Genomic DNA, 13,331 nt, shown 5'->3' with positions numbered 1-13,331 from the left:
ATTACGGGAACACGGTTACTGTACTGTACACTCTTAGAAATGGGGTTACAATTATAACCAAAAACTAAACGTGTGTGACTCTACCGCCGTGGTTATAAATTTGTCACCGAGTGGTTACAATTGTCACCCACTAATTATAAAGTTTCACCAACTTGGTATGAAATTATCACCAGAGCTAATAAATTTATAACCAGTTGGTGACAAATTCATAACCACGGCGGTAGAGTCACATACATTTACTTTTAGGTTATAATCCTAACCCCATTTATAAGAGTGTAGTTTACCACAACACGGTATTACTTATGTACCACTTTTCAGTGGCGCAAATAGCACATAGGCAGGGTAGGCAATGCCTAGGGGCCCCCGAGTGGACACAGTATCAAAATCTAACTATCTTGTTTCAAAATAACTTATTCAAAAATTTTGAAATAGAAGTTATTTCATATCATTTTATTAGTTACGTAATTTATGTGAGTAATTAGTATGTTGTACTTGTGGTTTTATTTTTGAGTTGATAGCCCAATTTGGAAGTCAACAAATCCTAAAAATATCAAGTTAGCACGAGTTGGTGACTAATTTTAGTGAATTTAAACCCAACTAATTTAGAACTCATCGGAAACACTAATTAAAGATCGGTCACGATAGTATGACACTGCCCCGTCAAAGGCGCGCTAGACGGGAACACATTAAATATCGAAAAAAAATATTTTTGAATAGACCAAGTTATAAGCTTTCCATTAATATATGTCACCAATTATCCAGTCATGGCTGACACTCGAAAAACGTGGGTTGAAAGGGAAGAGTTGGAAGAAAGAGGAATTGAGTTTCATAAAAATGAAGCAAACAGTGATTCCAAAACTACTTGGCATTTTTTTTAAAGAAGAAGGTATTTCTGAATCCAACGTATACTAATACATAAAAAAGTACGGGGAATCCAAAGACGCCAAATTCAAAGTCCCTACTGGTCGACCTGTAAAGCTAGCGACGACAAAAGTCAAAAATCGGATTAAAAAAACCTTCTAAAATCATCCATCACCGACAATGGCTGCCGCGGCAAGGAAGGTCAAGATTTCAAAAAGCTATTTGAGCAAAATCAAAGTCCATAAACTAGGGATGTTAGCCAGGGCAAAAAAACCAGCACCAAATTACAAACCAACCGAAAAGGAAAGTATTCATACGTGCTGCAAGAAATTGTTGAAGAAAATTCGGGGAAAAGTGGTCATCATGGACGATAAGCCCACGTCACAGCTGACCCTTCAAATCTTCCAGGAAGGCATTTTTTCAATTAAAAAATTGACTTCGAGTTACTACTGTTACTACATACATACATATGTTAATAAAGTTTAAATTTTGACGCATGCCTAGGGGCCCCCAAAAAGTAGTTGCGCCACTGCCACTTTTGTTCAGTCATAGATATACAGGGTGGTTTAAATGTCACGCAGCAGTGGCAAATTTTTCAATGGGGAAAATCCCTAAATCCCTATTATTTACAAGATTTTGGATTAAGATTTTTATAATAATTATCAAAACTGATGACGAAATTCTTAAAACATTGAATTTTAAAGACAAAATTTCGGTAACTAATGGAAATTTACAAATTTTTCCCATCGAAAAATTTTCCATTGTAGCGTGAAATTTTAACCACCCTGTATGTATGAATACCGCTAGGTATTATTTTTAAAATCAGATTTGTAAGAGTGTAAGGTGAAGAAGAAAAATGGATACCATCAATATTTTCGAGAGTTTATTTAAAAATAATTAAATACGATTTAATGGGATTAACTTTCAACTTAGAAAAGTGTAAACCTCTGCGTGTTCTGGATGCTGTACAATTTGACCCTCTTCATCTGGGAGATTACCGCGTGGTTGATCATGTTCGCATTCCAGTGTCCGAACCTCATGTTTCTCTACGAGCCGAAAACTCTAATCCCGTTCCTGCTCGGAAACCTGTACGAGTTCTGGGTTGTGGAAGCCTTCATCAAACACGTGGAAAGGGAACGCAGGGCCGCGCGGCAAAATCAAAATGACATCGTTATGGTCGAGATGGGCGACACCATACGTAGTCCGGGAAACTAATTGTGTACCTGAAATGGGGACCTGAAGATAGAGAACGTTCATGTTATTGGTCATCAAACAGGTGGTATTGGGTCGTACATCTTACTCTTGTTAACATAAGTGAGATAGTTAAGCGGTGGTAACTAAAAATTAGTTTTTTGACGACACAATACGTGGACGTTCCTATAAAAAAATTATAGTACTGAAAAAATACGTACGAAATGTATTAACATCAATGTATGCATACATTATAATCAAAGTTTTAAGATTAATTGAACTAATTACCTAATATGGGGACCTGAGGATAGGGAACGTATTACATAATCAGAAAAGTGGGTTAGTTGGGTGTTTTGGGACGTTAATCTTACTCGTGTTAAACTTAGGATTAACATGGCTAGGATAGGGAAGCTAATAAAAAGAATCTTGTTTTTCAGATGACGTAAAACGTTGACGTTCCTACATAAAATGTTGTAGTAAAGACCACGTGTAGTAATATAACGTACCTAGGTTTTAGACTCATTCTTTAATTACAGACATAACTATTTACCTGATTATGAGACCTGTTAATGTAAGGCGACGCTAACATATTGCGTAGGCGTTCTCACATAAAAAATATTTAGTGGCAAAAATAGGTGTAGCTTTAATCATCAAAGTTTTAACATGATTATTAGAGTACTCCCACATGCGGGACGATATTTAATCAAGAGTTGGTAAGTACAGGGTGGTTTAAATATCACACTGCAGAGGACAATTTTTCAATGGTAAAAGCCATTAAATCTGCATTACGTTTTTGATTTAAGATTGAGAATTTTATTAATTATAATTATTTATTAATGATTAAAGTTGATAAAACCCTGTTAACAAAATTCCTAAAATGTTGAATTTAAGAGAAAAAATTTTGCTGCATAACTAATGCAAATTTACTAATTTTTCGCATCGAAAAATTTTCAATCGAAGCGTGACATTTTAACCACCCTGTACTTACAATTATTAAATGATACATATATTATGAATATGTATCTGGATACAAAATCCAAAAAATACGATTTATATATGTACAAACCTGAAATTTGTACCTGACTGTGAAAAAATATATGTGTTAACATTAGTCGTTTCCAAACAGTTCTAAATATGTATGTGTACACATGTACGTACATTTCCAAGTGGAATAACCATCATTCTTAGGATTTGTAGCAACAAAATCAAGAATGGCACGAGATACATAAATAGTCATTTTATTCAATTGATTTCTTAAAATTAGTAATTTTTTTCTTTGTATTTTCTGTATTATCTGTGTACTTATGTATTTGTGTGTATGAATAATATCGTGATGCATGTGCGTATGCATACGCACATGCATGTATGCCATGGCCGCGGAAGCCGTGGGGACATCTAGGAACATTAGCATTTCAGTATGTAGGATGGATCTGTTTGTATAAAATTGGCATAATAACAGCAACTAAAGAGGTTAGTAGATCATAGTTTGGACATTTTTATTATGTCTCAAAATTTTAATTGTACTTAAATAGTATTTACGAAAGTAATACATACAATTTGTCAGGCATAGCGAGCTTTGTAAAGAAGCAGGCTTGATTAATAAATAATAATAATACAAGTATACTTATGAAAATTAATCGTTTTGTACTTATGCAGTATTTATAAGTGTAAAATGAGTAAACATTATAAAAAATAAAGGGTACGTTTTAACAATCTCAAGAGTGTATTTTAATCAAGTTAAGTTCTTAGTTGAGTAAAAATTCCACAACTTATGGAGCTAATTTCTTCTCAAAGTTATGTAAAAGGATTATGTACTCAACCAGGTTGAGTAAAATTTGCCCAACGGTTGTGTCATCCTCTTTTTTCCCCAACCTTGGACAAAATTTTACACAACTTTGCAGAAATTTTCTACAACTTTCTTTAGAGTGTAGAAAATACAGCTACACAAAAATGTAAATAAATATTAGTAAACTTAAATATAAATATCCTCGCAAATCAGAGTTCCTATTTAAAACTACAGCTAAATGCATGTTAGTTGGTCATTTACATGTGTAATAACTGGAAAATGGTTATTAGCAAGACTTTCGTAAAATTGTTAGAGCTACGTAATAAAATTTTTAACTTGAATTCAACATAAAATCCAGAACTCATTCAACCAAATTTTGACCATAATTTTCCCTATGAAGTTCCTATTCTGCCTTATCGAATCCCAATATCTTTTCAAAATCTTGGTCCCCCCTAAATATCCCCCATTTCATCCCCATCTCCTTAACCTTCTGTATCCTCGCTACTCTAACATTCTTCCTTCCCATTTCGACCACGTCGTAGCCAAGATTCGGAAATATTGTGGCAATTCTCTCATAAAAATCGGTAATTTCTTCCTTCCACCCCCAACACTGGCAATTACCCTCTTTACACCCACACCGCTTAATCATTTCCATACTGCCCACATTTCCCCCCGGGGGGAACGAAATATCCAAATTCCTCAATGTCTCACACGGTTCTACCCCCTCCGCCAAAAAGTTTTCACACAAAAAAAGCATGGTCGCCTCAAAGTCCAAATTTTGTTCATCCGAGTTTTTCCAGGATCCCGGGACCACATGCACCCTTAACTTCTCATGAACCGGGAACTGTCTCGCATATACCAACTTGACCGAATCCCCGCCACTCTCAAATTCCAAGCAAAGCTCTGGTCGAAACCAGCTTTCCCCCGGGCTACGTCCCCTGTAGGTCATTCTTTGGTCTCGCGAAACTTCAAAAGCCTTCAACCGTGGGAGAATCGGGACCACGTGAGCGGAGAGTTTTTTCGGGGCACTACTTTTCACTGAGGAGATGCAAACCTGCTCCAACTGCGGGGCGAGTAGACGAAACAACTCGAACTGATCGACACTGTCAAAAGAGAGAACGTTAAACTCATACCTCGTCACATTTTCAAAATTTGAGCTAAGCGGCAAATTCAATCTGTAGAACTTCATAATCTTTTCGTTTTTTGTGTAGAAATAATCCAGCTGACTGATTTTTATCATTGATACTACCCTCAGGTGGGGTAATGTCACACCTTTCCTGTCAAAAATTCCACCCGGCACAGCGGATAAATTGAGATGGGTCACGTGCCTAAAAACCCAGAGAATTCGTGTCACCAAGGAGACAATTCTACGTAACTTCCCCCTAAAAAATGGAGGGAACAAATAAGTCAAATCAATGGTCAGCTTGGCCAATTTTCTTCCCAGGAGGGGAACGTTTTCGGGAAATAAGTCCATCCATTTTACCTCGGAAGAAAAACTTGCACCATAAGTGGTCATGGTCGGCTGCAATTTTAAAGATTTCAAATTTTTGAAGGATTCATTCCCCAGGATTTTTACCAAATTGCATGCCACGTGTCGCAAATTCTTTTCTAGGGGAAAATCAACCCATAATTTTGTAACGTTTTTAAAATTTCTCGTGTTGAAAAGGTCTATTAAAGAATCCAGGTTGTTCGCCTCCTGTGAGAATATTCGGACGTAAGAGGGGAACAGCATCCTCAGGGGATGAAGGACATCGGAGGGGTCAGTGACGTTGCGAGGATGGATATGAACCGGATTTCGGGCCAGAAGATGCTTCAGGGCTTCCTCCTCCCACGTGGAGTTGACCAAACAGGCGGATTCCAAGTCGGGATGGGGCTGGAATTCCAAAATTTTGTGAATTACCTGAAAAAAAACAATTAAATTTTATTGTGGGAAGAACTTAAACTTGAACTTTAAATTCAACATTCTCTAAATTGAACATAAGAAATGAATAAGCATAAATTCGAAAATTTGTAATGACAATTTGTAATAAGAATTTGGATTGATCTCCAAACTCATGAACTCGATGTACACACATAATTTAAAAAAAATTGCATTCGACATTCAACCGGATTAGAGTCAGATTAAAAATTCCAAACGGAATTATTCCACTTTAAGAAATATTTTAAAATCAAGAGAACAAATGACATAAATAAATACGTACCTCGGGCAGGTGAGAAATTAGGTGCCAAATCTCGGTAGAATTCTCCATATCAATGTGAACTCCAAAGCAGCAAAATTAAACAGTTAACAGGCTGAAGGTTAATACAAATTAAATTTCTGAAAAACCTTCCTTCAAAATTTTATTAAAACAGAGGCGAGCACATTCCACAAGTGAGTGAGGGAACCTTTATTACCATCTCGAGGAAAATGCAGGGACAAAAATAACTCCAAAAAGGTTACTACGGCAAAGGAACGTCCATTTAGAACGTCTTTGTGGTGGTTTCCGGACACCTACATATCTCGCTTAAAAGTAAACATAAATAGGATATGGAAGCGGAGGATGAGTGCTCGAAAAATTGGCGTTTTTATGATGACGTAACGTATGAACGTTCCGATGGGTCATTGACTGTAGGAGATACATTCCATACATATTTCCACCCTTTCACAATAACTGAACTTTGCTAACCATCTTCACGTGGAACGTCCGTATACATAATATTAAAAACTATTCCTGTGCCAAAAACTATCTTTTAAGGGTGGCGTACATATTTGTTGAAATAAATGCATTCAAAAGAGGTTCGAATTTTTATGGGTGAAGTGAAAGTGGTGGGTAGAAATTAGTGTATTTTTATCATCTCTCTCTCTCTCTCTCTCTAACTCGTAAAAACCAATCAATAAATATGCACATACATCGATGAAATTCCAAATATCCGAAACTGGATGTTTCCTAAAGAGTATAACACTCTAAATAAATTGGCGACAAATCGTAGGATATTTTAGTGCTCTCTTTTTGAGTTACGATTAAGCAGACTTTCTGTTAAGTATGTAAGTCAAAACCTCATGTAAACATGTAACAAACGCAAACGCACGTTATTACTTAGATAATGTGCAGCCGTAAGTAAACATGCTTTTCAAAAGGCTAACATTACTTTTAAGAGGGTTGATACATACATATGACTCTATGACTCGTGCAACATATTTTGCAACCCATGACTTCAGTCATCCGAATTTAATCCGCATCCATACTTGCCAATTATTACATAAATATTTATGTGTACCCAGAAGGATAAACGTGAGCTGAATGGATGCCAGAGTTGAGTCGGATACCCGTTTTAATCCGTGGCCCGATCCGATCCGTTTGTATCGGATCGGCTCGGATATTTTTTTTCAGTCCAAAAAACGGATCGGATCGGATATTTTTTAGAACCCAAAAAATGGATCGGATTGGATCGGATATTTTTCAAATCCGAAATACGGGTCGGATCGGATATTTTTTTTAATCCGAAAAACGGATCGGATCGGATTTATGAAAACACGGATCCGACTCAACTATGATGGATGCACCAAAAATAAACATAAATTCATAATCCTTTAAATAATTTGGTGGTAAATCGGTTACCATCGAAGGTACAGAGTACTAGATTATGCCTATTTTTAGGTAATGATTCATAAGCAGACATTTTGTCACCAAGGGAAAGTAAGTTAAAGACTTGTCTACCAAACAGGTCGTTTAAAAAAGTTTAAAATTTTTCTCCTAAAAAATTAAAATTTTTCTCCTAAAAATTTAAAATTTTTCTCCTAAAAATCTTATCTTCAGACGAAAATACATACGCAAGATTTTGTGAAATAGGGGTGTCTTGTCCACCGGTTTTCGACTAATTCCCCGTTGGTGACGAAACGTCTGCTTAATCATTACCCAAAAATAGGGCACCATACATATGTAAAACCTCCGCAGGTGACGATTTATCTCTAAATTATTATTTTTCGTTGACAATTACATTGTCCACATTTATTTAAAATTGTAGCACTTGAAATTATACAATTCGACAAATCCCATGCATTGTTACAAATTGGCAAACTATTTTGAATACTAATTTGACACTTGATATAATTACATAAATTAGTTTATATCTATTGAACTAAATATTATTGAACTAAATAATGATTACAGCCTGGGAATATTGTTAAAGACAATGATTAAATTTAGTAAGTTTAAAATTAGAATTATTAAATTATTAAAAAACCTATCAGTACAGCTTTGCTAAGCCCGAACCAGGATTTATTAGAAACCTCATGTTTCTTAGAATTTTCTATTTAAAAATTTAAACATTCAACCCTCTTAACGTTGACTTAGATGACTCATCGTTTGTGACGTCACAGGTCTAAAAATCTGCACATTTTTACTCATTTCTCGGCTCTGGGAATGTATTTTTAAATTCCATCGGGTCATTTTGTAGAGCAGGTCAGTACCAATTTATTAAAAATATGCACAGTAGATTTTGACCCGTTTTGAAGGAGGAATACCAAAAAGAGCGAAGGCCTTCAGAAAAATCGATATCAACAGAATTGGCTTATCTTCTTTAAAAAAAACTCATCGCTATCCCATTAATCAACTTACTGACTACAAAATGACCCGACGGATTTTTTATTTTTTATTTCATTGTTCCAGAAAACGATTTTGAAATCATGGTGTGCCAAGTGACTTTGGTATGTAGGTAAACTTGAGTTCATCACATGGAGTACATTACCCGAATGAGCCGAATTATTTTATTATTTTACACCAGTTTATTTTATTTTGGCGTTTACATTATTTAATTTCGTATGATTTTTACGCCAAAATAAAAATAAGTGGTACGAAATAATAAAATAATTCGGCTCATTCGGGTAATGTACTCCATGTTAAAAAGCTTTCGCGCTGTGTTTTTTGCCGTGAGATTTTTTGAGACGATGAGTCACCTAAGTCAACGTTAAATTTTAATCCTAACTTACTTTTCAACTCCACACTAAATTTTAGCTGAATATATAAAATCTTAGAAATCGGATTGGGTACTATTGGGTACCCCTTAGTCCCCCTCTGGTTACTTTTTGTTCATCTTTGACTTCATATTATATACCCTGCCGAATTTCAGCTTCTTACGACGATTTCTAAAAATCGGTATGGGTCACCCCTTTTGGTCCCTATACACAAAATATTTATCACTTTCACTTCATATTCCTCCATTAGGAGCCATTAGCAACCTCTATCTGATTCAAAAATCAGATAACAGATCAGATCAGATAAACAATCGTAAAATCAGATATCTGATCTGAATTTTTTTCAGATATCTGATATCTGTTCAGATATCTGTTTTTTGGTAATTTTCGGATTTAATCAAATCAAAACCGCAAATTTTAACACACAAACTGCATTTATAATGTCTATTAATACTGTGCAACTATTTAACTTGAAACAGATCAAATTCTCGATGTTTCTGTTGATTTAAATATTCATAGTTCAAACCAAAATTTCGACTAATACAACTAAAATAATCACAAAATTTTTAGAGTTAGACTGAGGATATCTTAACATCATCGAGGCAATTAACCCCATAATTCTGACTGTTTTTCTTCACATTAGAACTTTAGTTATAATTTGCTAGAGGATTTTGATACTTGTTCAATTTAATGTAAAATTATTGTATGATATTTCTACCTCAAACAATAATATTCCCTATAGTATTTTCACCATTCATTTACCAATGTGTGAAACTTTTGACACGAATTTAAACCGGGATATTTATATTCACTGTTTTATAGCCTGATAAAGATAAGGTCCATCACGATATGCATAATTTACATGTTTGATACAGTATTAACACATATTTAAGACAAACATTTAGTCCAGAATCTGATGCAAACGTTTTCCATAAACCGATTAAATCATGGCAATCGAGAGTCACTGTGTATGGATTCATACGTGTATATGTGCAGTTATAGGCATATGGCTACCCAGATAAGGTGAGGTTTGTGTCGACAGTGTGGTTGGAGGACACTGGAGGGATCCGCGACTTGTTGAACAAGTCGGTTGCCATGGGGAACACGGCGACCAGCATAATCTGTAAAAAGAAGGGGAAACACGCTTACTTATCTTAGTGCCCCCACGATAAAAATTTACTATTTGGGAGATAATGGAATTTATATTTTTTTATGAAATTTACTGTTGGGCGTACTCCTGACTACATGTTTTGATAGATTACAAATTTCTAAATTTTTCCATACCTTCGAAATTTACCTGGGAAATGGGAGTGTGTGCTTATATTTAGCATATTTGCGACATTGGCGAAGTGCAATTGGAAATTAATGGATGACGTGAGCACCCCCATTACTCGTTTTTGTAAGATTTCTAGAACTTTTCAAACTTTTATGGTGTAACTTACACTTATAATTGTGGTCCACACGATGTGTACGTCACCGATGGCCGTAACCACTATGTCCATTCCGGACAGTTCCTGTTGGAAACTTTGGTATCCACTATCAGGGGGAAAGACGGGTAGTCCGTGGCCCCGATGGTTCAGGGCCTCGCAATCCAATATAAACATTTTGGTTCCATTCCACTAAATGGTGGCAAAAACAAATTGTGTACATTAAATTTATTTCCGTACATTTTTTTTCAAATACGAACTTATACATATCTACGACACTTATTCATCTTCCTCGACAGACTTTTCTAATTACTCGTACATTTCCTGCAATTCAATAACATAAAGTTCTCTAATTCCGTTGGGAAAACTGAATTTAAATAATTCACAACATGCAATTCCTAGTTAAACTATTGAGCACGGTATTGTTTCAGACTTATAATGCCCAAGTGACTCATGTTTCCCACACGTTTTCTTAACACCAACTCTAAAAAATATCAAGCAACTAAATACAAAAACATATGTAGTTTGACATTGTGGCACTGCTGCGGAGGCCATGGTGTTACCAAAGGTGTTACTAAATTGACAAAAAGGGAATTTTCCCCGTGCGAAACTTATAGGTGGCGAGCTCTATTAGTTCAGCTTGGTGAAAATTACCAGTTTGGCCAATTTAATACATTCCAAACACTGCGAATTCTGCAGTAATTCACACGTGTTAAATCAACTGTTGATTGTGTTTCGTTACTTGAGTTTTTGGTACTGGTTTTACCGAAATCCGTGAGAGCAATGTCTGACATTAACATTATGATTTATTGTACCTGTCAAGCATCATAAATATTTGTCGCTATAAATTATAGTCTTATAGAAACTATTGTTTCCAAGCTACATATGCCTTCATATATCCATGACGGATACCTATGTCCGTATGAATACAATATATCCAAAAATTATACAACCAGTGCTTACCTTCGTGTTTACTCCAGCGAACAGGGATAATGTGGTTAAAAACACCGCAACATTGAATCCCAAATGCAGATAGGTAGATAGTTCTAACTTTTCTCCGTAATCGGACAACGGTGCATACATCTGAACAGCTGACAGCAGACCGAAAACCAATTGCTGCGTTATTTCGAATGAGTTGTCCTGGGTGATTATGGTGATCAGTCTTCGTAACTGATGAACCATCTCCATCACTTGGAGATGGTCGTGATAACTGCTACCCGGGCGAAGCCGGGCGCGCGTGAAACGATCAACGGTTCTAGCAGCTGTGCTGGCAATAATTGCAAGTTCCAGCGGGAAAATTTGTGCGACCAGTAAGGTGAAAAACTGATAGCAAACATACAGCAGGTGGATAGGGATTCCGACCAATATTAACCAGATTGAATCTTCTGGTGGCTTGCAAACACTGTTGCTTCTGGAGATTGTGCAGAGTGTATCCAGCAGGTCTGTAGTGTAATAATTCCAATCATATTCTTTGTCGTGGTCAAACGTAGTAAAGTAATTGGTGCAATGGTAGACCAACCCGACCAAGATGAAGATGATGTGTGTGATGAACTGATAAATAAGTCCCTGAAAATACACAAATTTGCACAGGCAAATTAGATTTAAATTTTAAAGTTGAAATATTTTCTATTACATTTGTTTTCAGTTATAAATGAAGGCGCGAGAGAGCAATAAATATAGAATGTATTTTAAAGCTTCTTTTATCAATTATCAAATATAAACTAAAATTTCGAGAGTGCTCTCCAGTTAAAAATCTATACCAGTGCACAATGGTTTCAAATGGGATTTTCATTCTCAAAAATAAAATTTTGAGAACTTTCAACTTTTTTTGCATATTTCGAACGAGTGAGGCACAAGGAGCAATGGAAAAATAGTTTCACACTGCCACACCCCCAGGGGGAGGAGTTTTTCCCCCAGCCCCCCCTGGACGAGTTAGGTGAAAATGATGACGGCGTTGTATTCTGCATAATTTTTTATGACAACAATGAAGATATACTTTTTTCGAAATTCCGCATAGTTTCTGAGATATTGGGGTGCAAAGTTTCCCCGCATATGACCTTTAGGTCCATTTTTGACCTTGTTGCGACGCACTTGGAAGTTAGCTGAGTATGACATCTAATGCAACTCTTCGTAGACTACGAGGATCAAAAAGAAAATCGCTGCGAGCTATTCAAGTTTCAAAAATATTGGCTTGGAAAAATATTGTGCGAAAACTAGCACAGAAAATAGCCGAATTTTCTAAAACTTCTGCAATACTCACCAATTTCGATAGAATCAATTCTCCAACGTCTCTACATAATTTTTTAAATTATTCGGGACAGTTTTTGACGTCTTACACTTACCGTTCTTTGACGTCTTACATGTCGAACAGTGGCGAAGCTAGGGGCAAGCTTTGCAGAAGGTCCTTAAAAAATCTAAACTAGTTCAAATTATGTTAAGAAATTCTGCTAAATTTTATTTTATAATTTCCAGTTCAAAAATGCGGAGATGGGAGTCACCACTATGACATAACCAATTATTTTTCTACAGGCTTTGCACGCATCTCCGAACTTTATCAATAGTTTTAAATATTGTAATTGTGGCAACTTGAATCCGAAAAGACGAGGAAATGACACAAATCGTATCAGGGTGATCCTGGCCTTGATTATAGCTGGTTTAAAAATGATAAATTTACTTTGGTCATTTAGCTCAATTAGTCGTAAAGCAAATGCAAAAACTGAAACTCAATGCAATGACGCCAGGGGCCTCGCTCCGATTTTGAAGAAACAATGATAACTAGATAACCTTAGATAAAAAATTAAACACGTGTTTAAGGATTTTTCATAGTTTAGACCAAATTATGACAGAATCTATGCGTGAGAATTTCCATGTTTGCTGCATAGATCGAAGTACTCCGGCCTCCGGAGGCCGGAGTACGCGAATTTTTCCGGAGTACGGAGTCGGCGGAGGCCGGAGTACGCAAAATATCCGATCTATGGTTTGCTGTGACATTTTTCTCTCTCGCGAGAAAAGTACAGATTCTCGCTTATGTAATCCGTCATAATTTCGCTTACACTTAAAATGCATGGTGTTTCTTCGTGTAACCTAACATGAAGTTTTTTTTTCGATTGTG

General features: G+C 36.0%; 1 protein-coding gene across 2 annotated transcripts; it reads right to left on the bottom strand.

The window, feature by feature from the left end:
- Nucleotides 1–3,617: 3,617 nt before the first annotated feature.
- On the bottom strand, nt 3,618–6,189 carry LOC118439133. 2 transcript variants are annotated; one of them, XM_035860178.1, is made up of 3 exons: nt 6,040–6,189; nt 5,322–5,738; nt 3,618–5,220 (listed from the first exon to the last, which is right to left on the bottom strand). In XM_035860178.1, the coding sequence occupies exons 1-3, from the start codon at nt 6,085–6,087 to the stop codon at nt 5,206–5,208; spliced, it is 480 nt and encodes a 159-aa protein (XP_035716071.1). In that variant the 5' UTR covers nt 6,088–6,189; the 3' UTR covers nt 3,618–5,205. The 2 variants fall into 2 exon arrangements, with proteins under 2 accessions (XP_035716071.1, XP_035716070.1); XM_035860177.1 differs by having other exon boundaries at nt 3,618–5,738.
- Nucleotides 6,190–13,331: the final 7,142 nt, after the last annotated feature.

Source organism: Folsomia candida, unplaced genomic scaffold, assembly GCF_002217175.1.
Source record: "Folsomia candida strain VU population unplaced genomic scaffold, ASM221717v1 Fcan01_Sc031, whole genome shotgun sequence".
Taxonomy (NCBI): Eukaryota; Metazoa; Arthropoda; class Collembola; order Entomobryomorpha; family Isotomidae; genus Folsomia; species Folsomia candida.
Note: the sequence above shows the minus strand (reverse complement) of the source record. Positions and strands in the feature narration are given on the sequence as shown.

What these genes read in the sequence shown, in the direction of transcription:
- LOC118439133 (XM_035860177.1), bottom strand. Translation starts at nt 6,087, where the DNA reads ATGGAGAATTCTACCGAGATTTGGCACCTAATTTCTCACCTGCCCGAG. An exon ending in TAATTTCTCACCTGCCCGAG is followed by an intron (nt 5,739 to 6,039) that starts GTACGTATTTAT and finishes GTTTTTTTTCAG; the next exon opens with GTAATTCACAAAATTTTGGA.